Raw genomic sequence first — 23,540 nt, 5'->3', positions numbered from 1 at the left:
GCTGGTGTATATCCCCTTTCTGTTGTTGAAGTGGTAAACCAATTAATAAATTAGACGGTACATTTCTGAAGGCTGGTGCCTTTCTGTGTGATTCCTGAGTGGCTCTGGGAGCATTCATGCAATATAGCCGGGTGTGGGGCTCCACATCCTGTTGTGCTGAGTGATCACAGCGCCTGGAGGGGCTTGCTGCTGGTCACTAGCAAGGCACTGTGAGAGACAGCCCAGGCTGGAGAGAGTTAAGGGGGCATAGCGGTCCCACAGTCTCAGGCTGCACCCTGGGGGGATCCCGTCACAGTAATACCTTTTATTTGACCAACTTCTGTTGGTGAGAGACACGCTATTTTGATTGTACCCAGCACTCCTCAACCACCTTGTCTCTCTAATATCCTGGGACCAACACGGCTACCACGCTGCGTATTTTATCACTGTATTTTGTTTAGAAGTCTATGATGTGTTACTTTTTAAGACAAGGAGAGGAGGAGGAAAGAACCTTAGGACCCTGTTGAAATAAGGTCAATTGAACAAAGCACCAGCATTCAGAGAACCCTGGTTCCAAAATCAAACAAAGGCATACAAAAAAAAAAAATTACAGGAGTACTTGTGGCACCTTAGAGATTAACAAATTTCTTAGAGCATAAGCTTTCATGAGCTACAGCTCACTTCATCGGATGCATAGAATGGAACATATAGTGTGATTATATACATATATATATATATATACACACACACATAATCAGACTATGTACACACACACACACACAGGTAAGTTAGAAGTTACCATACAAACTGTGAGAGGCTAATTAGTTAAGATGAGCTATTATTAGCAGAAGAAAAAAAAAACTTTTGTAGTGATAATCAAAATGGCATCCGATGAAGTGAGCTGTAGCTCACAAAAGCTTATGCTCAAATAAATTTGTTAATCTCTAAGGTGCCACAAGTACTCCTTTTCTTTTTGCGAATACAGACTAACACGGCTGCTACTCTGAAACCTGCCATTTAGACAGTTGACAAGAAGGTGTGAGGATACTTAACTTAAGGAAATAGATTTAATATGTGTAATGACCCAGCCACTCCCAGTCTCTATTCAAACCCAAGTTAATGATATCTAGTTTGCATATTAATTCAAGCTCAGCAGTTTCTCATTGGAGTCTGTTTAGATGGGCCATCTTGACATCTAGATGTGACATATTGAATCTATTTCCTTAAGTTAAGTGTCCTCACACCTTCTTGTCAACTGTCTAAATGGGCCATCTTGATCATCACTACAAAAGTCTTTTTTTCCTGCTGATAATAGCTCATCTTAACTAATTAGCCTCTCACAGTTTGTATGGTAACTTCTAACTTATCTGTATCTATCTATCTATCTCTTACTATATGTTCCATTCTATGGATCCAATGAAGTGAGCTGTAGCTCATGAAATAAATAAATAATAAATTTGTTAGTCTCTAAGGTGCCACAAGTACTCCTGTTCTTTTTGCTGATACAGACTAACACGGCTGCTACTCTGGAAAAAAAAAAATCCTAAAAATAATTCTTACCGCTTTTTAGCTAATGCTGGTCTTGGTGGTTTCCCTGTAAAGCTTTTCTTGCCTGGTGTAGTCTGGGTGCTTTCAGGAGGAATTCTCAAGCTTTCAATTATGACTCTGGCTAAGTGTATTCGACCCAGCAAAGCCAGCCTATCCACATTTAAGGTTATGGCTTGACCTTCCTCTGTGTATTCTGTGGGAGCTTCAGAAAGTGGTAGCGGTCTAGCAGGAGAACAGCTGAAAAGGGTTAAAGCAGAGAATCCAGTTTAGACAAACATTCATTGCAGCAAAACTCTAAGGGAAAACTGTAGGCTGGCAGGAGGGTGGTTGTTTTATTTTTTTTAAATGACAGGTTTCAGAGTAACAGCCGTGTTAGTCTGTATTTGCAAAAAGAAAAGGAGTACTTGTGGCACCTTAGAGACTAACTAATTTATTTGAGCATAAGCTTTCGTGAGCTACAGCTCACTTCATCGGATGCATGGTTCACAATACGTGAATACGCACATTTGTTTTTTCACTGTACTGCACTTTTCATCACAAAAGTTTTTTACTCACCCTTTACAGTCAAAGTATGTAAATTGCAGATAATGAAGGTGGCTTCTAAATTAAAATGTGTTATTTACTTACAGTAAAGAAGGAAAAGTGCAGACGTTTTCTTTCCATGCAATTCTAACTGCATAAGACAGGATACCCTCCCAACTGAGCTCTGCAACAAGCCGTGGGTTGAGAACCACTGCATGACTATTGTTAATGGCAACTTATGATTGGCGGCTACTGCACAAAGGAGTCTGTAACTGAACTGTTCACCTGGGTTTCATTTCTGTTGCCTTTTCTTTCTGATCACAGATGCTAGAATCCAAAGTTTTTTGTGACCTCTGATGGTTTTCGTGGTCACCTTTCACAAGCTTTTTTGTCCTGATTACTTTTTTAGATGATATAACATCCTCATCATCACTGAGGAAGTCACTTAAACTGGTATCAGACTTCTAAAAAGATATCAGAAAAAATAAAAATTTATTATTATCAACGCCAACAAAAGGTACACAACAGCCACAATAAATGAGGGTGGGAAAAATAGCATGTGATCATGTAATCAGACTATCAAAAAGCATACTCACAAGGGAACAGAATTAACGTTGCATGGGCATTCTTTGTTCTGGCATTTCCCGATTTGAGTGCTTGACTGTCATCTTAATAATGTTCTTTTATCAGTTTTTAATGTAATTTTTAATATATTGGCAAACTTCTATAGGCTACATTACAAAAATGCCTTATAGATACTAAGACATCTATCTTCCTTCTCATCTGATGTCTTGATTTTCTTTTACTATAGAACTGTGGCCTAAGCATCTTCCCCTCGTCCCCCACTTACATGAGCTGTGTAAAACAAATTCTCCAGGAGACTCTGATCATAGTGAGGATCATTCAGCTCACTGTCATACACCTCACTTCCTGCAGAGAGAGATTCTGGAGGGGAACCTGTCCCATCCCAGATATGCACAGGGGATAAATCAGCACTGTGGACACAAGAGGAGGAAAAAATATCCCTCTTAATATAGCAGTTTCATATAAATTCTAATGGCATTGTTTATAGAACAGCCACCTTTATATCCAGATTTGAACTTAGTTGTGATGTTCAAACTAGCAACAGTGAAGATAGTGCTTGACAGTAATGAAGAGTCCAGGTAAGAGATATGGCACAGGCAGAAACAAAACAAGCTTCCCTCACAATGTGTCTCAAACCTGATCTGAATAGAACTCCTAAAGCCTCCTAAAGCAGGCTGAGGCTTGGGAGCCACAAATGTCTCTTTAATGTGTCTCCTGCAGCTTTTTGCAGCTCATGATATTAAAACACTGCATGATTTAATTATTAACTAATCTAACTTATTAACTAATCAGGATGCATTTGCTATGTTATTAACCAATTACAGAATAGTTGGTCAGTAATTTTGCTGTGAGATATAATAATTGTAAATGAAAGAATGAATCGACACTACTGTGGCTCTTTTGGGTAATGTTGATCGCTAATTTGATCCATTGAGGTCTGAGTATCACTGTCCTAAAGGGATTAATGGGTAGCCTGCTTTCCATTGGCCCTTGAGTCTTTGGCCTTGCTTCTAAAACTGTCAAAAGGGGGAAGGACTTAGGAGTGGCAAGTTGAATAAGTCACTGAATAGCTACCAGATAACAACAACTTTCAGTTACTACCAACCTGGCTGGATATCTGCTAGTGACCTACTGTAGAAGTGAAAGGCTTCATACCCCATTACCAATGCCCTGAATTAAAAAGCATCCCTTTTCCCCAAAAAACATTATTAATAACCTACTTTTTAAAAAGTTTTCACAAAGTGGTATTTTAAACCTGCCCCTTTTCTGAGATGAGCTGGTGAATGTCAGTCCAATTCCCATTAGGAAGTTCTCAATTTCAGCACACAACTTCACCACCACATCTGAACGTCAGGATAGCACTCAGACACCCAGATTTGCATGGGCATGGAGAGCCAACTCTCACATTGTTCATTGGGAACAGGGTAAAGGTACATTAGTGGAACACTTCTTGTGCTCCTAGCTTTGGAACAGAGCAACAACTGCATTTTCCAAGGCTGTCAATATGGTACCATTCACAAGCGTCAATCTAAAATCTGGATATTCCTCCAATACGTTAGACTGTTAAATAAAAAGAAGGGGAGTTTACAAAAAAAGTGAAAAGACAGATTTTCACTGATTTTGCTGGCACCAAAAAAAAAATGAAAAAAAAAATTTAACTTTCCCTCAAAGCGGGAAAATACAAGAACACAATGGCAAGAAAACCAGAAAGGGAAACTGATTAGGATTCTGAATCTGCAAAGATTTAAGCACATTCTTAACTTTGTGTGAGCAAGTAGCTCCAGTGAAGTCAATGGCACCACTCATGTCTATTAAGTTTTTACTTAATTTAACTTCTAAGTTAGTAAATGTACTAAAATATATAAATCTTTGCAGGATGAGGGCCTAACTTGGCTTCACTATTTAACTGAAATGCAAAAAGGAAGCAATTATAAATGGGGAAAAGTAATTAAAAAAAAAAGTTAATTTAGGTTTCAACAACAGTTAAGGATGGTGTTTTAAAAATATATATATATTGTGTACATGTGTATATACCCTATCTTGAAAAGCCACATACAAACGTAAGCAACTCTTTGGATTAAGAGTGGAGAAGAGGCAAATTAATAATTGGGCAAAGGGTAAATATAACTAGTGCCATTCTCTATTTTGCTTAAAGTCTAGATTGTATATTTTTTGCCTAACATTTGCCTAGTATCTCTGCAGGCAAAACATAAGTAATAAGTAACTACAAATCAATTTGCACTAGAAACAGTGCTTAGTCTTCCAACAACATCAGCTATATTGCTTGAACAAAAAACCCTCACAAAAGTGGGCACAAACTCCAAGTGTAAAATATTTTCTCTTACCACCACCCGATAACCCCGTACTCCAAAATATTTCCAGCAATGATGGAGAGGATGCACTGACTCAACCAGTATCCCATATAATACAAGGAATAGATAACTGGGTCATTTTGGGAATGTTTACGACAACATCTCAATGCCTGCCATGGCACTCACCTGCCCAGTAGCAGTTGTATTGCTCTTTTTTCAGCATGGGAGTCAAATTCTTGAACTGTGTATTCAGATGCTAGGAGAAGTGGATCTTCAGCAGTGGATGTAACATCAGGGTCCAAGGTTTTAAGGCTCCTGGATGACAGTTATTCCAGTGAAGAGGGATCAGGAGGAGGAATAAGGATAATAAGTGTTTCTGGTTTGTTCCAGATTTTATTAATTTTAGCTATCAAATAAACAGATTTTCTCTCATTTAGCACAAATAAAAACCTATATACAGTGTGTTTCTATTTGCATTTTAACTCCCTAAGTACAAAAAGGACAAATTCTGTTGTACAGCACTAGGTAGATTTGACTTAAAGTTACAACTTTGGATCAAAAATTGTAAGTATAAGTTTATAATGTGCCAAAAGTGCAGCCCAATCCTGCAATATAAACATAGCAGCTGCAGGCTCTCTATGCTTTTTCTCATTCTTTCTTTTTTTATTTTTTTAAAGTGCTCATGAAAGGTGCCTGATCAACATTCCTGGGGAGACTGAAATCCTCTACTTATTTACAAATCAAATATAGCATAGGCAGCAGCGCGGAAACTGTCTCCCTACCAAACATGCTTCAAACTGTGGTATCTCTTTTAGGTCTGACTGGGTATCTCAGCCTCTAAACTCAGGTAACCTTTTGACTCTGCTTAAACTACCAGCAAGGTTGCCAATTGTGGATACCTGTACATCACGAAGAGACCTACTCACTCATATCAGACAGATCACTGAATGACCTTCAGATGGCACTGACGTTAAGTCATTACCAATATGGACTGCAACTGGTGAGGTGAAATACAGGCACTTATTTACAACTGTTTGAATAAGAATTCTGAAAGATGTGAGACAAATCACATCATTATAGGAAAATATGATAATGCCTTGAAATTTATGGCTTGGAAGTAAAACACACTCCCTCCTTCAAGCTCACTTTGCTGTTGCTTTGAAAGTGTCTCTCTTTACAGAAGGATGCACTTCATTCAACTCAACGTCAGTATCTGGGCTGGATTTCAATGCAGAAACAGCCATGGCATTGCGGAGTTTATTGCCTTGATCCAGAAGAGCTGGAAAATAAAGAATAAAAATTCAAAATTAAAATGTAATTTAAAACAGAAAAGCCATGTGCATACAAAGTAAATATGCCAGATGTAAATTTTATATCTATGTCTGTCATTATAAAGAGCCCTTGACATATTGGAGATTAAACTTGTTATATACCATAAAACATATAACACAACGGGGAGTTAGAGGGAGCCTACTTCAGTCTTGAGCACAGGGCAGTATGAGGCACAACTCATTTGTGCTAGATAGACTGAACCAGATGGTGGAGAGAGGGTATGGTAGCCAGATTAACCCATGGAAGGTTGGCTTGACATCCAAAGGTTCCTCACTAGCAGTCCAATTTCAAGATTTCTCAGTAAATACAATGGACAGCTCAGAAAATTGGCAATAGGATATGGGAAGTTTCCATTGCTAATTTACTCATCTAAATCCAGCTCAGGATGACAGTGAGCTAATAATACTAAAGCCTGACAGCTAATTTGGTGGCCTATAGCAACTAAGTTAGTGATCTAAGTCCAATTCTTATCAAACAAGTGCTGATTGCATAGAAAAAATCCCACTAACACAGTTTGCACTCTTGATAGCCATCTCAGCAGATAAAATCAAGGATTAAATAGGCTAGGAGACTGATATTCCCTTCTTGTTCCTCCAGGTCAGAGATGAGGCAGTATGAGGTAGGGCAGGATGAGGTAATTTGTACAGCTGCTGCCCATACTATACCTGTTCTATGGATAATCAGGCCACCTGCCACCAGTCCCGAAGCCCGCCGGGGATATCAGTTGGCTGCTCCTTCACAGGGCCAGGAGCACGGGTGTGTACTTGGCACGGTTTACCCCGTCCCAGACACCTGCCCCTTTCTGCAGCGCGAGGGAGACCCTGGCGCATGTTTACCTGGAGTGCGCCAGGCTGCAGCCTCTATTCCAGCTCCTCACAGATATCCTGTTACGTTTCTGGCTGCACTTTTCCCCTCACCTCCTTATCTACGCACTCCCTATCCATGGCCCCACAGTCAAGGGACCATCTGGTCAACCTCCTCCTGGCCTTGGCTAAAGTGGCCATCTATAAAACCAGGGAGAGGAAGTTGGCCAACGGGGCCTCCTGTGACTGTGGGGCCTATTTCCGACCCTCTGTCCGTTCACATATCTGGGCAGAGTTCCTCTGGGCGGTGTCCACTGGCTCCCTTGACGCCTTCAAGGAGCAGTGGGCGCTGTCTGGGGTTCTCTGCTCGATGTCCCCGTCAGGTTCCCTTCGTTTTACCCTTTGACCACACTCCTGTCCCTGTTATTTCATTAGTTGTCCCCCAGAATCACTTGGCTTCCAGGTCCTGTGGATCCTCCCCTTAGGCTGAGGGGGGTCCTTTAGCAGTGGGTGGGCTTTCGCCCGCCCACTTCCTGGATCCCAATAGGACCAGCACTAAATTAAATCTTTATATATTAAATACAAAAAGTGTTTTGACTGTCAGTTTAAGTTCCAAATACTGTCTCTAGAACATTACAAGAAACACTTATCCTGAAGCCTTCAGTTTTACAAGAGCACCAACTTGTATCACATGTCAGCTAGCTGAAATATTAATGAGCTTGTACAGTTTCAAATGAAACCTAAACCCTGATGGCAAATATTTACAAACCTGAAAGGAGGTCTTTTGTAGTTGGGTTGTGCAAAGACAGCACATGTGCATTACTGTGGCTCCCCACAGGTGTTCCTGCTTGCAATTCAAGATCAGAACTGTTGGGAAATGATGCCTGTTTCTTTGGAGGATTCACTTTTAAATTTTCATCTGGTAAAATCAGACGATGCTGAGACCCAGAGAAACTGTTCTTTATGTTCTCAGAATTCTCTTGAAAGAGCAAGTGGTCTATTCCTCTATTTAAAAAGATAAAGTTTAGTAAAACCCAAAGTTGATTTGTAAATATAGTGCTCCTCAAACTCTTATGCACATTCCTTAATCAGAGTACTGTATCCCCCACCTCAAAGAAAAACATGACATATTTGTATTTGGCTGCATAGAGAAAATCCTGACTTCCGTTCTTACATTCGAACTATGAAATATGCTGACTCAAATTATAATTAAAACATTATGGGCCACATCTTCAGCTTATGTAAACCACATAGCTCCAATGAAGTCAATGGGGCTTTGCAGATTTATATCAGCTGAGGATCTGGCCCTTTATTCTTTTCTTACATGCCTAATTACAACATGATTTAGACTACACATGGATGTACTTCTTAATCCATGAGTCATATATAAGGCTGTAAAAAAGTTTTGATTGTTTGGTTCAAAAATAGCAGCTGGTTTGTTAGAGTTGTGGTTGTGGGGTGGTCAGCACAAAAGACATGCCGTGTGTTCCCGCTCTGCTTTTGAAGGTAAGTGTGATGGAGGGTCAGTTGGTCCCAAATCTGAGTGAGCGGCGGTGTGACCTGGAGCATGGGGCACACCACCACTCGAATTTGTGGAAGCTTTATAAAGTTGCTATTTCCACAACAAAATTGCGGCCCATGATTTTCTTACAGCCTTAGTCATAAACACATTGCTGATGCTTAATAAAACATTTGAAATGAAAAGACATTCCTTTATTTTATCTGGAAAAAAAAGTTACCTTGGAGTAGCGGCCCTGCTACTGTTAACAGACTCTCTTCCAGCCATACCAGGTGGTCCATGCAGTTGTGCAGGAGCAAGAAACGGAGTCTTGCTGGATTCAGTCATTCCTCTGGTTCCCTGAGCAGAAGCAGCAATGTCTAAACTCACATCTGTGGTTGGGATGGAGCTGCTACTGTCATAGGTTTCAGACAAGGGCTCTAAGACTAGAGATACCTGAAAGACACAATGTAAGAAGAATGTGCTTTTTAATTAAATGTGCCAAACATTCTACAGTTGTTTTTCTTTCCGTATTACATAGCATGCTGCATTTCCCGTACAAGAGGCTATGTATTCGATACAGTTGTGTTAGATACTAGCTTAATCTCTGGAATATTTACAAGCAGTTAGTTCACATTACACATTTTCAATCAAAGGAATTAGTTTCTTCAAGGGAATATAGCCCCGAAGCAGGACTTTCAAAAACAAATACTTAAGGTTAAATATAGGTTTACAAGTCTAATTCTAGGCACCAATTTTTTAAAATCTTGGCTGGCTCAGGTGAGTTGTGGAGAAAGAGATTTCAGTACTACCTGCAGTTCTCCTAATTTCTCAGATGTTGGTGAAATAACAGTGAAAAATCCACTGATTGGGTGGCTTGGAGATAGTTGTGATAGTCCATTGATTTGAGCTCTACCAATTGGAAGATGGTCAGGTTTGGTCATTACCTCCAACAAAAGAACACCCATATCTACAGGAGACAGGAACAGCTAACTTAGATCTGGCATAAGACAACATATTAAAAAACCCTTTGTGAACAACAACAATATTGCAGTTAAAAATTAGGGCTGTCAATTAATCGCATTTACCTCATGAGATTAACTCAAAAAAATTAATCGTGATTAAAAAAATTAATTGCAGTTTTAATCGCAAGGCTAAACAACAGAATACCAATTGAAATTTATTAAATATTTTTGGATGCTTTTCTACATTTTCAAATATATTGATTTAAATTACAACACAGAATACAAAGTGTACAGTGCTCACTTTATATTATTACTTTGATTACAAATATTTGCACTGTAAAAATGATAAACAAAAATAGTATTTTACAAGTAGCGTAGTAGTGCAATCTCTTTATCATGAAAGTGCAATTTACAAATATAGATTTTTTGTTACATAACTGCACTCAAAAACAAAACAATATAAAACTTTAGAGTCTACAAGTTCACTCAGTCCTACTTCTTGTTCAGCCAATCGCTCAGACAAACAAGTTTGTTTACATTTACGGGAGATAATGCTGCCTGCTTCTTATTTACGTCACCTGAAAGCGAGAACAGGCATTCCCATGGCACTTTTGTACCTGGCATTGCAAGGTATTTATGTGCCAGATATGCTAAATATTTGTGTGCCCCTTCATGCTTTGGCCACTATTCCAGAGGACATGCTTCCATGCTGATGACGCTTGTTAAAAAAATAATGCGTTAATTAAATTTGTGACTGAATTCCTTAGGGGACAATTATATGTCTCCTACTCTGTTTTACACGCATTCTGCCATATATTTCACATTGTAGCAGTCTCGGATGATGACCAAGCACATGTTGTTCGTTTTAAGAACACTTTCACTGCAGATCTGACAAAACGCAAAGAAGGTACCAATGTGAGATTTCTAAAGATAGTTACAGCACTCGACCCAAGGTTTAAGAATCTGAAGTGCCTTCCAAAATCAGAGAGGGACAAGGGGCAGAGCATGCTTTCAGAAGTCTTAAAAGAGCAACACTCCGATGCAGAAACTATAGAACCTGAACCATCAAAAAAGAAAATCAACTGTCTGCTGGTGGCATTTGTCTCAGATGATGAAAATGAACACACATTAGTCTGCACTGCTTTGGATCATTATCGAGCAGAACCATCATCAGCGTGCATGCATGTCCTGTGGAATCATGAAAGCACATATGAATCTTTAATGCATCTAGCACGTAAATATCTTGCGACACCAGCTACAACAGTGTATTGTGAATGCCTGCTCTCACTTTCAGATGACCTTGTAATCAGCATTATCTTCTGCAAATGTAAACAAACTTGTTTGTCTGAGTGATTGGCTGAACATGTAGGACTGAGTGGACTTGCAGGTTCTAAAGTTTTATATTGTTTTATTTTTGAATGCAGGTTTTTTTTGTACATAATTCTGCATTTGTAAGTTCAACTTTCATGATAAAGAGATTGCACTACAGTATGCGTCTGAGGTGAACTGAAAAATACTATTTCTTTTGTTTTTTACCGTGAAAATATTTGTAATAAAAAATAAATACAAAGTGATCACTGTACACTCTGTATTCTATGTTATAATTTAAATATATGTGAAAATGTAGAAAGCATCCAAATATATTTAAATAAATGGTATTCTATTATTAACTGCACGATTAATCACATGATTAATGGCAATTCATTTATTTAATCACACAATTGTGAATGTTTTAATTACTTGATAGCCCTAGTTAAAATATAATTAAAACTTCAAAATTAAAAACCAGAATGAAATGCGAAAAAACAAAACAAAAAAGCATAATTAAAATAGGGAGAGGGGGACTATATGCGAGACAATGAGGTCTAGTGGATGAAGCACTTGATAGTGATTCCGGGGACCTGGGTTTAATCCTTGGCTCTGGTTTGATGGGTGACAACAGGCAAGTCACTTTCCCCTGTATGCATCAGTTTCCCCATCTGTAAAATAGAGATGATACTTTGCCTCCTTTGTAAAGCACTGAGCTCTAGGGATGAAAATCACTAGATAAAGAGTATTATTACTAGGACATGTAACAGGTAGAGAAATGTTATACTGCTAAGAAATTACTATAAATATGGTTTACATACTTACAAGTAATAATATCGCACAGAAGCACTTAAACTACTTAAGACCCCAATCCTCCAATAAAGGTTCATACAAGTGTAAGGTGATACAGAGCTTGCTGGAGGATTGGGGCCTTAAAGTTTTTGGTTTTTTTAAAAGGCACTTGATGGGATTGTTTTGTCTTCATGACATTTCAGCTGCAGAAACACAGGATGCTTATTGTGACAATTCTTTGGCCAGAAGACACAGAGCTGTCACTCTGTCTCTTGAATACTTTTGCCATGATCAATCTACAAGTATATTTAAGAACATCTAGTAGTATGGAATAGCTTTTTATTTTGATGATTCTCCTGAGGGTTATAAACATGCAATGCCCTTTGAAATATCAAACATAAGACACTACATAAAACCACCTTTTAGATTCAGTAAAAATAAAATTAAGTTATGTTTTATTACTTATTAATGCACTTCCCAATTCCTGCTAAAGTCTACTGAATAGTTGCCATATACAAACAATTTCAACTGCAAAATTAATACAGAGGATACAGCTGTTGTACCTGTCAGGTATGAGGCAAACTGTTTTGGCCCACAGCGAATTGCATAGCGGGTGGTGGTTTTCACTGCTTTTTGCTCAGTCTGTGAAGTATTCCTGGGATTAAACAGCGTACCATCTGATGTCTCCCCCCACCACCTCACCCGGATGAGAACAGAAGTAGGCGGTTTAGAGACCATCCATAAAATTTTACTGACTGTTAACTTGAGAAAACAACGCAACTGGCCTTCAACAAGAGGTGGTAAACTTGTAGAAGGGGAGATATCACTGACACCTGTGGAGATATAACACAGTATTATTTCTCGAAAATATAAATGTAAGTAGTATATTTGAGATGCAGATCACTTTACAGAGTTAAAAAAATACTTGGTGTTTATTCTGCAGATATGTCTATCATTCTATACTATACTTAGGGTTACCCTATAGATATTTAGAACATTATGGCCTACAACATTTGTGCATTGCAGATTCTTGGCATGACTGTAACACACCTGGTGTTCACATACAAAATTTGTTGCAACAATTAACATTCACACCACCACTGAGACTACGATTGTTCCGTGCAAAGCCACCCATTAGTGCCAATGAAGCCGGAAAGTGCTGCTGTTGCAACTGGTCTGTTCAATACTGCCCTGCAATGCGCCCCACCATCCTTCAGTGAATGACCTCCCTGGATGATAGAATGACATCCTCCAGATCCCTTCTGCATCACCAGGGTGCCCACCGTATGCATGGAGACTGTCTTGACCCAAGCGTGCCCTTAGGGTACCTGTTGCTCCAATAAAGGTACTCCCTATTACCTAAGCCCTGGTCTACACTAGGACTTTAGGTCGAATTTAGCAGCGTTAAATCGATGTAAACCTGCACCCTTTTTTTCGACTTAAAGAGCTCTTAAAATCGATTTCCTTACTCCACCCCGACAAGTGGATTAGCTCTTAAATCGGCCTTGCCGGGTCGAATTTGGGGTACTGTGGACACAATTCAACGGCATTGGCCTCCGGGAGCTATCCCAGAGTGCTCCATTGTGACCGCTCTGGACAGCACTCTCAACTAAGATGCACTGGCCAGGTAGACAGGAAAAGAACCGCGAACTTTTGAATCTCATTTCCTGTTTGGCCAGTGTGGCAAGCTGCAGGTGACCGTGCAGAGCTCATCAGCAGAGGTGACCATGATGGAGTCCCAGAATCGCAAAAGAGCTCCAGCATGGACCGAACAGGAGGTACGGGATCTGATCGCTGTATGGGGAGAGGAATCCGTGCTATCAGAACTCTGTTCCAGTTTTCGAAATGCCAAAACCTTTGTCAAAATCTCCCAGGGCATGCAGGACAGAGGCCATAACAGGGACCCGAAGCAGTGCCGCATGAAACTGAAGGAGCTGAGGCAAGCCTATCAGAAAACCAGAGAGGCAAACGGCCGCTCCAGGTCAGAGCCCCAAACGTGCTGCTTCTATGATGAGCTGCATGCCATTTTAGGGGGTTCAGCCACCACTACCCCAGCCGTGTTGTTTGACTCCTTCAATGGAGATGGAGGCAACACGGAAACAGGTTTTAGGGACGAAGAAGAAGATGATGATGAGGTTGTAGATAGCTCACAGCACGCAAGCGGAGAAACCGGTTTTCCTGACAGCCAGGAACTGTTTCTCACCCTGGACCTGGAGCCAGTACCCCCCGAACCCAACCAAGGCTGCCTCCTGGACCCGACAGGCGGAGAAGGGACCTCCGGTGAGTGTACCTTTTAAAATACTATACATGGTTTAAAAGCAAGCATGTGAAAGGATTCATTTGCCCTGGCATTTGCGGCTCTCCTGGATGTACTCCCAAAGCCTTTGCAAAAGGTTTCTGGGGAGGGCAGCCTTATTGCATCCTCCATGGTAGGACATTTTACCACTCCAGGCCAGTAGCACGTACTCGGGAATCATTGTACAACAAAGCATTGCAGTGTATGTTTGCTGGCGTTCAAACAACATCCGTTCTTTATCTTTCTGTGTTATCCTCAAGAGAGTGAGATATCATTCATGGTCACCTGGTTGAAATAGGGTGCTTTTCTTCAGGGGACACTCAGAGGTGCCCGTTCCTGCTGGGCTGTTTGCCTGTGGCTGAACAGAAATGTTCCCCGCTGTTAGCCACGGGGAGAGCTGAGGGGATAGCCACGCGGTGGGGGGAGGCAAAATGCGACCTTGGAACGAAAGCACATGTGCTGTGTATGTAATGTTAAGAGCAAGGTTTACCCTGAAAGAGTGTAACCATTGTTTTATAAAATGTGTCTTTTTAAATACCGCTGTCTCTTTTTTTTCCTCCACCAGCTGCATGTGTTTCAATGATCATAGGATCTTCTCCTTCCCAGAGGCCAGTGACGATTAGAAAGAAAAAAAAAACGCACTCGTGATGAAATGTTCTCTGAGTTCATGCTGTCCTCCCACACTGACAGAGCACAGATGAATGCGTGGAAGCAAATAATGTCAGAGTGCAGGAAAGCACAAAATGACCTGGAGGAGAGGTGTCGGGCTGAAGAGAGTAAGTGGCGGGCTGAAGACAGGGCTGAAGCTCAAATGTGGCAGCAGCGTAATGAGAGGAGGCAGGATTCAATGCTCAGGCTGCTGGAGGATCAAACCAATATGCTCCAGTGTATGGTTGAGCTGCAGTAAAGACAGCTGGAGCACAGACTGCCGCTTCAGCCCCTGTGTAACCAACCACCCTCCTCCCCAAATTCCATAGCCTCCTCACCCAGACGCCCAAGAACGCAGTAGGGGGGCCTTCGGCCAACCAGCCACTCCACCACGGAGGATTGCCCCAAAAAAAGAAGGCTGGCATTCAATAAATTTTAAAGTTGTAAACTTTTAAAGTGCTGTGTGGCATTTTCCTTCCCTCCTCCACCACCCCTCCTGGGCTACCTTGGTAGTCATCCCCCTATTTGTGTGATGAATAAATAAAGAATGCATGAATGTGAAGCAACAATGACTTTATTGCCTCTGCACGCGGTGATCGAAGGGAAGAGGGGAGGGTGGTTAGCTTACAGGGAAGTAGAGTGAACCAAGGGGTGGGGGGTTTCATCAAGGAGAAACAAACAGAACTTTCACATCGTAGCCTGTCCAGTCACGAAACTGGTTTTCAAAGCTTCTCTGATGTGTATTGTGCCCTCCTGTGCTCTTCTAATTGCCCTGGTGTCTGGGTGCGTGTAACCAGCAGCCAGGCGATTTGCCTCAACCTCCCACCGAGCCATAAACATCTCCCCCTTACTCTCACAGATATTGTGGAGCGCGCAGCAAGCAGTAATAACAGTGGGAATATTGGTTTCGCTGAGGTCTAAGTGAGTCAGTAAACTGCGCCAGCGCGCCTTTAAACATCCAAATGCACATTCTACCACCATTCTGCACTTGCTCAGCCTGTAGTTGAAGAGCTCCTGACTACTGTCCAGGCTGTCTGTGTACAGGTTCATGAGCCAGGGCATTAAGGGGTAGGCTGGGTCCCCAAGGATAACTATAGGCATTTCAACATCCCCAACAGTTATTTTCTGGTCTGGGAAGAAAGTCCCTTCCTGCAGCTTTTGAAACAGACCAGAATTCCTGAAGATGCGAGCGTCATGTACCTTTCCCGGCCATCCCACGTTGATGTTGGTGAAACGTCCCTTGTGATCCACCAGAGCTTGCAACACTATTGAAAAGTACCCCTTGCGGTTTATGTACTCGCCGGCTCGGTGCTCCGGTGCCAAGACAGGGATATGGGTTCCGTCTATGACCCCACCACAGTTAGGGAATCCCATTGCAGCAAAGCCATCCACTATGACCTGCACATTTCCCAGGGTCACTACCCTTGGTAGCAGCAGATCTTTGATTGCGTGGGCTACTTGCATCACAGCAGCCCCCACAGTAGATTTGCCCACTCCAAATTGATTCCCAAATGACCGGTAGCTGTCTCGCGTTGCAAGCTTTCACAGGGCTATCGCCACTTGCTTCTCAACTGTGAAGGCTGCTCTCATCTTGGTATTCATGCGCTTCAGGGCAGGGGAAAGCAAGTCACAAAGTTCCATGAAAGTGCCCTTACACATGCGAAAGTTTCGCAGCCATTGGGAATCATCCCAGACCTGCAACACTATGCGGTCCCACCAGTCTGTGCTTGTTTCCCGAGCCCAGAATCGGCGTTCCACCGCATGAACCTGCCCCATTAGCACCATGATGCATGCATTGGCAGGGCCCATGTTTTCAGAGAAATCTGTGTCCATGTCCTGATCACTCACGTGACCATGCTGACGTTGCCTCCTCGCCTGGTATCGCTCTGCCAGTTTCTGGTGCTGGATATACTGCTGGATAATGCGTGTGGTGTTTAATGTGCTCCTAATTGCCAAAGTGAGCTGAGCGGCCTCCATGCTTGCCTTGGTATGGCGTCTGCACAGAAAAAAGGCGCGGAACGATTGTCTGCCGTTGCTCTGACGGAGGGAGGGGCGACTGACAACATGGCTTACAGGGAATTAAAATCAACAAAGGGGGTGGCTTTACATCAAGGAGTATTTCAGGCAGGACTTCACGGAAGGTTCCAATAAGAAATGGTGCACCTAAGTAATTGTTCTTATCAGAACAAGCAGGTTGGTCTGGCCTCTGATTGATACATGGCTAGATTTACCTCGCTGCACCTTCTCTGTGAGTGACTGCAGTGTGACCTAGAGGAATGAGACCCCCTAGACTGGGGGGAGGGGAGGGAAGCAAATGAGTACAAAACAAATCTGGTCTATTTCTTGTTTTGATCCACTTCTTCTATCTTTTACATCTTTGGCTGGCAGCAGACGGTGCAGAAGGACTGCAAGCCATCCATATCTCATGGCTGCTAGGCAGAAGATGGTACAATAGGACTGCTAGCAATCCGTATTGCCTGCCTGCTCGCCATAAGATGGTTCAATAGGACTGACTGCAGGACTAAAGAGAATGATCTGGTCAAGTCACTTCTAATGTAGTCCCTGCACCCATGTCTGCCAGGCACTCCTGGCCAACGCGGCCAGGAGCACCTCGGACATGACGATGACAGCTGCCAGTCCTATTGTACCGTCTGCTGCCACAAGGCAAGGGGTTGCTACTGCTGTGTAGCAATGCAGTACCACGTCTCCCAGCACCCAGGAGACATACGGTGACGGTTACCTGAGCGGGCTCCATGCTTGCCGTGGTATAGCATCTGCACAGGTAACTCAAGAAAAAAGGCACGAAACGATTGTCTGCTGCTGCTTTCACGGAGGGAGGGAGGGAACAGGGGCCTGATGATACATACCCAGAACCACCCGTGACAATGTTTTAGCCCCATCAGGCATTGGGACCTCAACCCAGAATTCCAATGGGCGGCAGAGACTGCGGGAACTGTGGGATAGCTACTCACAGTGCAGCACTCCGGAAGTCGACGCTAGCCTCGGTACTGTGGAAGCACTCCGCCGAGTTAATGCACTTAGAGCATTTTCTGTGGGGGGACACACACTCGAATATATAAAAACGATTTCTAAAAAACCAACTTCTATAAATTCGACCTAATATCGTAGTGTAGACCTACCCTAAGTGTCTTTAAGTAATCACCAAGACCCATACGGGGCTCCCAGCCCTCTGTTGCACCTCAAGGGCACGACACACCACGTTATAATCCCCAAAGGCACCATACACTTACAGCACCAACACAGGCAACTACCACCTCCCGACAGGGTGCCCAAGGTACTGCCACCCCATGACCCCAATCCCACACAGTGCTTAGGGCGCGAATCATGCTATGGAGGGTGCTACCACCCCACCCCTTCAGATGCCCATCACAGGACCTGCTGCCTCTTATGGGCCCCTACTGCCACCAACTGCTACCAGATCCCTGCCCCAGGTATCTACAGGGTACCAAGCCCCGCCCCCCCCGCCGCCAGGGTATCTGCCCTGTCCCCCGGGTACTCCCCCGCCCAGGCAGGGTATCTGCCCTGTCCCCCGGGTACTCCCCCGCCGCCAGGGTATCTGCCCTGTCCCCCGGGTACTCCCGCCCCCCCCCCCGCCCGCCGCCAGGGTATCTGCCCTGTCCCCCGGGTACTCCCGCCCCCCCCCGCCCGCCGCCAGGGTATCTGCCCTGTCCCCCGGGTACTCCCGCCCCCCCCCCGCCCGCCGCCAGGGTATCTGCCCTGTCCCCCGGGTACTCCCGCCCCCCCCCCCGCAGCCAGGGTATCTGCCCTGTCCCCCGGGTACTCCCGCCCCCCCCCCGCAGCCAGGGTATCTGCCCTGTCCCCCGGGTACTCCCGCCCCCCCCCCGCCCGCCGCCAGGGTATCTGCCCTGTCCCCCGGGTACTCCCGCCCCCCCCCGCAGCCAGGGTATCTGCCCTGTCCCCCGGGTACTCCCCCTCCCCCGCCCAGGCAGGGTATCTGCCCTGTCCCCCGGGTACTCCCGCCCCCCCGCCGCCAGGGTATCTGCCCTGTCCCCCGGGTACTCCCGCCCCGCCCCCGCAGCCAGGGTATCTGCCCTGTCCCCCGGGTACTCCCGCCCCCCCCCCGCAGCCAGGGTATCTGCCCTGTCCCCCGGGTACTCCCGCCCCCCCCCCGCAGCCAGGGTATCTGCCCTGTCCCCCGGGTACTCCCGCGCCCCCTCCCCCGCCCAGGCAGGGTATCTGCCCTGTCCCCCGGGTACTCCCGCCCCCCCGCCGCCAGGGTATCTGCCCTGTCCCCCGGGTACTCCCGCCGCCAGGGTATCTGCCCTGTCCCCCGGGTACTCCCCCTCCCCCCCGCCGCCGCCGCCAGGGTATCTGCCCTGTCCCCCGGGTACTCCCGCGCCCCCTCCCCCGCCCAGGCAGGGTATCTGCCCTGTCCCCCGGGTACTCCCGCCCCCCCCCGCAGCCAGGGTATCTGCCCTGTCCCCCGGGGTACCGCTGGGCGCTCCCCGGGGCTCTCACCTCGCCTCTTGCGGGCGCCGCCGCCCATCCTGGGAGCGGGGCCCTTCGGCCTCTTCTGCTTCATCCCTCCGCCGCTCCCCCGCGCCAGGCCCGGCTCTCCGCCACCGCCGCTGCCCGGCAACCGCCGCCGCCGCCGCCTCAGCTCGCCGCGGGGCCCCCTGGGACACGGCGGGAGAGTCAGCCAGCCCCGGGAGAGCCCCGCCCAGCCCGCCGAGATGAACTACAATTCCCAGGGGGCGCTGCGGCCCCGCTTCCGGCGAGGGCAGGCGGCGCGAGGGCAGACGCTTCCGGCAGAGGAGGCGCTCCCCCGCCCGTGAGTAGGAGTGGGGGTGGACTCTATTTCCCGTGGTGCAGCGCGGCGTGGCGCGGCAGGGGGTACTTCCGGCGGGGGGTGGGTGCAGTGCTGCTGGCTGGGCGGGGGCGGTACCTGCTGTTCTGCCTGGGCCTCTCCCCGTCATGTCGACCCTGGAGAAGCACCTGCACCTGGGCCGCCTGCCCCCCAGGCCCGCCGTGCCCGGCGGGGGCGGCCAGTCCGGCTCCAAGATGCGCATGGGGTAGGTGGGGGAGGGGAGCCGGGCATTTTACCGCGGGGACGTTGGGGATCGGCCGAGGGGGCCAGGGCGCCCGTTGCGGGGCAGGGGGCGGGGCGGGATCGGCCGAGGGGGCCAGGGCGCCCGTTGCGGGGCAGGGGGCGGGGCGGGATCGGCCGAGGGGGCCAGGGCGCCCGTTGCGGGGCAGGGGGCGGGGCGGGATCGGCCGAGGGGGCCAGGGCGCCCGTTGCGGGGCAGGGGGCGGGGCGGGATCGGCCGAGGGGGCCAGGGCGCCCGTTGCGGGGCGGGGGGCGGGGCGGGATCGACGGGGGAGGCGAGGGGGGGCGGGGCGGGGGGCCGCGAGGGGGGGCTCGGCGGGGGAGGCGAGGGCGCCCGGGGCGGGGCGGGGGTGTTGGTGGTGGCAATAGTAATTGAAATTATTAATATTGATATGGGAAACCAGGAAACACTAATTAACCATAAATTCCTTTATTAAATCCAAGGGCCAAATGATATTTATACCATTGCTCTAAACATGCCTAAAAAGCCTAACTAATAAGTAAGTTACTACATCCAAACAGTAACAAAACATTTGTAAGCATTTGATCGAGATATTTACAAGTGGGCTAAACCCTGGGGTGCTGAGACACCTATTGGTCAGCTCCAAAGTGCTAAAACCTGTCTGACCAATGAACCCTTTTAAGGCTTGACTTTTATACCCTTTAACAAACAAGTGATGTCATCACCAATTACTGACTTCAGCTAAAAACCAATTTAAGACAATTCATCCTTATTTCCAATCTTAATCCAGTTAAGATTTACAGCCTCCCCCCTAAGGCCTTTGTTATCTTCTCCTTTCCCCACCATCCCTCCCCTCCCCTCCCCTCCCCAGCAGAACAGAGGGAAGTTTTGAGCTTGTTTCTTTTAAGACAGTTTTTCTTTGTCTTCTTACTGTAGCTCTTTATTTTATTAGTTAAGTTTGAAACCATACATCCTTCCTGCACTACAAGTAATCCTACTTATTATTCTCACAGCCTTCTTTAATTTGCTGGCTGGGGCCTTCTTTACAACACACAAACACTTAACTAAACTGAAGCTAACTTTAATTCTTTAATTTTATACTTATCCTGTGGGGGGATTGGCAGAGGAGGCGTGGGTGCTGGTTGTGTGGTGGTGGTAGGGATTGGCAGCGGAGGTGAAGGTGCCCATTGCAGGGTGGGTGGGGATTGGCAGGAGAGGCAAGGGTGCCGGTTGTGGGCGAGAGGACATCTGGGACATTGGCCTCAGGCATGGGATGGGAATTCTAACATGTTAATTTGAGATGTATTTCAGCAGATTGAATAGTTTCTCTGGAGGGTTACTTTACGCAAATAATTTTGGTGTTTCTTGTGTGTTTTTGTTGCAAATTCAGTTTCGAATCAGGGCGTTCACAAATGCTTATGAGATGTGTCTGGACCTAACTTGTCAGACCATCTGTCTGTCTATATGAAGAGAACTAGACAGATGAACACCTATGTATGGTAAAGAGCATCTCCTTAGCCTGGCATAGACAGCTGATTTGACTCCTACTCAAAGAGATTCTATTAATTAATGCACATTGTCTAAGTGGGAGCTAGTGTTCCTTCTAACCAACTGACAATGATGACTTGAAATAGTCATAGTTTGAAACTGGTGCCTACCTGCTGCCTTTTCCTTTAACTCACTGGTCTAATTGAATACACTTTATTATTAAGATCTCTCAACATCCTTCTCTCATGAACAGAGCCTGGTGAAGATAAATATTTCAGGGCATCTCTTCGTTTTCAACTATGATTCTTCTCTGAAGCTGTGTTTATTTGTGCATGAAGAAATGCTCTTTTAACCGGTGCAAACTCTGTGCAAGTTTAGCTTAAATATTATTACACAGCAGGAGTCTACGTGAAGCTGGGTGTTGTCGGTAGCTACCAGTGTGGTGCTCCGCTCTTGTTCGATGATAAGTCGGCTGCGTGCGTGTTCCCTCTGCTCGCTGCTCCAGCTCTGCGCAGGTAGCTAACTCAGCAGACCCAGAGAGAACCCCCAAAAACCACAGACTCTAGTAAGGTACGAAGGAACCCAAGCCACGTTTATTGTCAAACGAAGCACAGTAATAGTTCCCTATAGACTCGACAGGGCATACTACGAATTTGTGCTCCCTGGCAATGGACACAGCTCAGTCAGTGGCGGGACACTCCGCTGCCCCCTAGGCTGGTTAAAGATATGCGCTCCGGGACCTACTTTTGTACCGTTGCAGGACAGATAATTCATCATAGTTCAAACGAATCTATCCATCATGTTGTCCTTTTGACCCTGTCTTTAAGATGCACCTGCCTGTTCCTGTTATGTCGATGGAGTGTCTTGCCGCTGTCTCGGCACAATTTCCTCTCATTAGCACTTGTGTGTGTGCACTTGCCTATAACAACCTTTTCTTGCCAACTTCTGTGAGTGGGACCTGCCTCTGGCTCACAGCCCAGCTTTGCTTATCGCTACCTGGAAGTACTTTGGTTCAGGCTTCAGGCCTTGGACGGGTCCTCTGATACAAGAATTTTTGTTTCAGGCCCTCCTCTTACTACACTGAGCAGTAGGTGAACTCAGCCAGGCGAGTAAGTCCTTGCTCCTGGGAAGTGATAATGTACCGTCTGGGATGGCAGAACACAGAGCAAACAGGTAGTGAGCTTTATAAACCAGTCTAAGTGTATCATTTGAGAGCAAAGGCCTGGTCAACACTTAACATTTAGAGCATCCTGGCTACCTCAGTCCTGAGTGAAAAATTCACCCCCTGAGCCCTATGGCTAAGCTGACCTAATTCCCAGGGTAGATACAGTTAGGTTGACAGAAGAATTCTTCTGTCAACTTAGCTGCTGCTCCTTAAGGAGGTGGTTTACCTACATCAATGGAAAAACCTTCCGTCAACACAAGAAGTGTCTACACTATGGAGATGCAGCTGTACTGCTGTAGTGTAGATGTGCCCTGAGAGAGAGAGAAAGATTGGCCAATGTTAATTGTGAGACTGTTCCAGGTGTAGGAGGAGGGATGAAAGAAAGGAAATGGCCAGGAAAGCAGCGTGGCAGGAGCATAGTGACAGAGGGGGAGGCGATGGGCTGGAGTTAAGGACAGTTTTGAAGGTGAGGAGAAGCAGCTTGAATTTTTATATGGTAGAAAAGGAGGCGTCCAAGGTAAGGAGATGATTATAGCGGTCACAGAGGAACGTGGTCTTGGCAGCGGGGTTCTGGATGACCTGGAGGGGAGAGATTATAGCTGTGCAGATTTGGAGAAGGGGAGGTTAGCAGTAATCACACCACTGCGCAGGCTGTATGTGGAGATGTTGTAAAGTAAAGCAGCAGAATTTGGTGAAGACCCAGATATGAAGGGCTGGAGACAAGGTTTGGGCGCGGGGGAGGACAGTGCTGGTAACAGTGACAGACTAATGGAAAAGTAGAGGGCTTATGGAAGGGTAATATGTTTGGGTGTGCACATTACTGGCTCAGATTCACCTCCAAACCAAAGAGGGTGCATGTTGCTTTCACTTAGGCCAAGGATGAATTTAGTTGGAATTTGAAATGATGGCACAAAATCGGGTAGAAAATGATGGTACAGAATGAAACCCAGAGTATGAGAAGTAGTGTTTTGTACTTCTCTACCATCTTTTCTCTAAAAAACTGGCAATGCTTTATGCAGATGGAAAGTACCATTATCGCAAGTTTTGCATATGGGGAAACCATAGCAGAGAGTAGTTAAATGGTAGGCCCATAGTCTTCTAGTGAGTTAATGACCGTCATAAATATAACACGGAGGTCCTGACAACCCTGGATCTAACCATTTCTTAGTGATCACTCACAATAACTTCAGCTTCTGCACCCATATTTTTGAATTTAGCTATTAGTCCCATGTTTAAGGTAACATTACA

At 45.6% G+C, this 23,540-nt stretch overlaps 2 protein-coding genes across 15 annotated transcripts in view; one reads left to right on the top strand and one right to left on the bottom strand.

The window, feature by feature from the left end:
• Positions 1–19,685, bottom strand: part of C2CD3 (C2 domain containing 3 centriole elongation regulator) — a 97,532-nt gene extending 77,847 nt beyond the window's left edge. For 5 of the 14 annotated variants that reach the window (XM_073334329.1, XM_073334337.1, XM_073334391.1 and 2 more), the window contains exons 1-11: positions 19,089–19,675; positions 17,561–17,638; positions 12,208–12,477; positions 9,392–9,549; positions 8,821–9,035; positions 7,851–8,086; positions 6,093–6,225; positions 5,133–5,261; positions 2,900–3,044; positions 2,335–2,513; positions 1,540–1,764 (exon numbers count right to left, since the gene is read on the bottom strand). In XM_073334329.1, the coding sequence (XP_073190430.1) occupies positions 1,540–1,764; positions 2,335–2,513; positions 2,900–3,044; positions 5,133–5,261; positions 6,093–6,225; positions 7,851–8,086; positions 8,821–9,035; positions 9,392–9,549; positions 12,208–12,477; positions 17,561–17,638; positions 19,089–19,152 (1,832 nt within the window). In that variant the 5' untranslated portion in view covers positions 19,153–19,675. Of the gene's footprint in view, positions 1–1,539; positions 1,765–2,334; positions 2,514–2,899; positions 3,045–5,132; positions 5,262–6,092; positions 6,226–7,850; positions 8,087–8,820; positions 9,036–9,391; positions 9,550–12,207; positions 12,478–17,560; positions 17,639–19,088 lie in introns of those variants that run through there. The other 9 variants (XM_073334427.1, XM_073334437.1, XM_073334344.1 and 6 more) reach the window with 6 other exon arrangements.
• The window catches only part of PPME1 (protein phosphatase methylesterase 1), a 48,701-nt gene continuing 44,618 nt past the window's right edge, over positions 19,458–23,540 (top strand). The window contains exon 1 of the mRNA XM_073334450.1: positions 19,458–19,642. Coding sequence (XP_073190551.1) covers positions 19,545–19,642 — 98 coding nt within the window. The 5' untranslated portion in view covers positions 19,458–19,544. The remainder of the gene's footprint in view (positions 19,643–23,540) is intronic.

This window comes from Lepidochelys kempii, chromosome 1, assembly GCF_965140265.1.
Source record: "Lepidochelys kempii isolate rLepKem1 chromosome 1, rLepKem1.hap2, whole genome shotgun sequence".
Lineage (NCBI taxonomy): Eukaryota > Metazoa > Chordata > Testudines > Cheloniidae > Lepidochelys > Lepidochelys kempii.
Note: the sequence above shows the minus strand (reverse complement) of the source record. Positions and strands in the feature narration are given on the sequence as shown.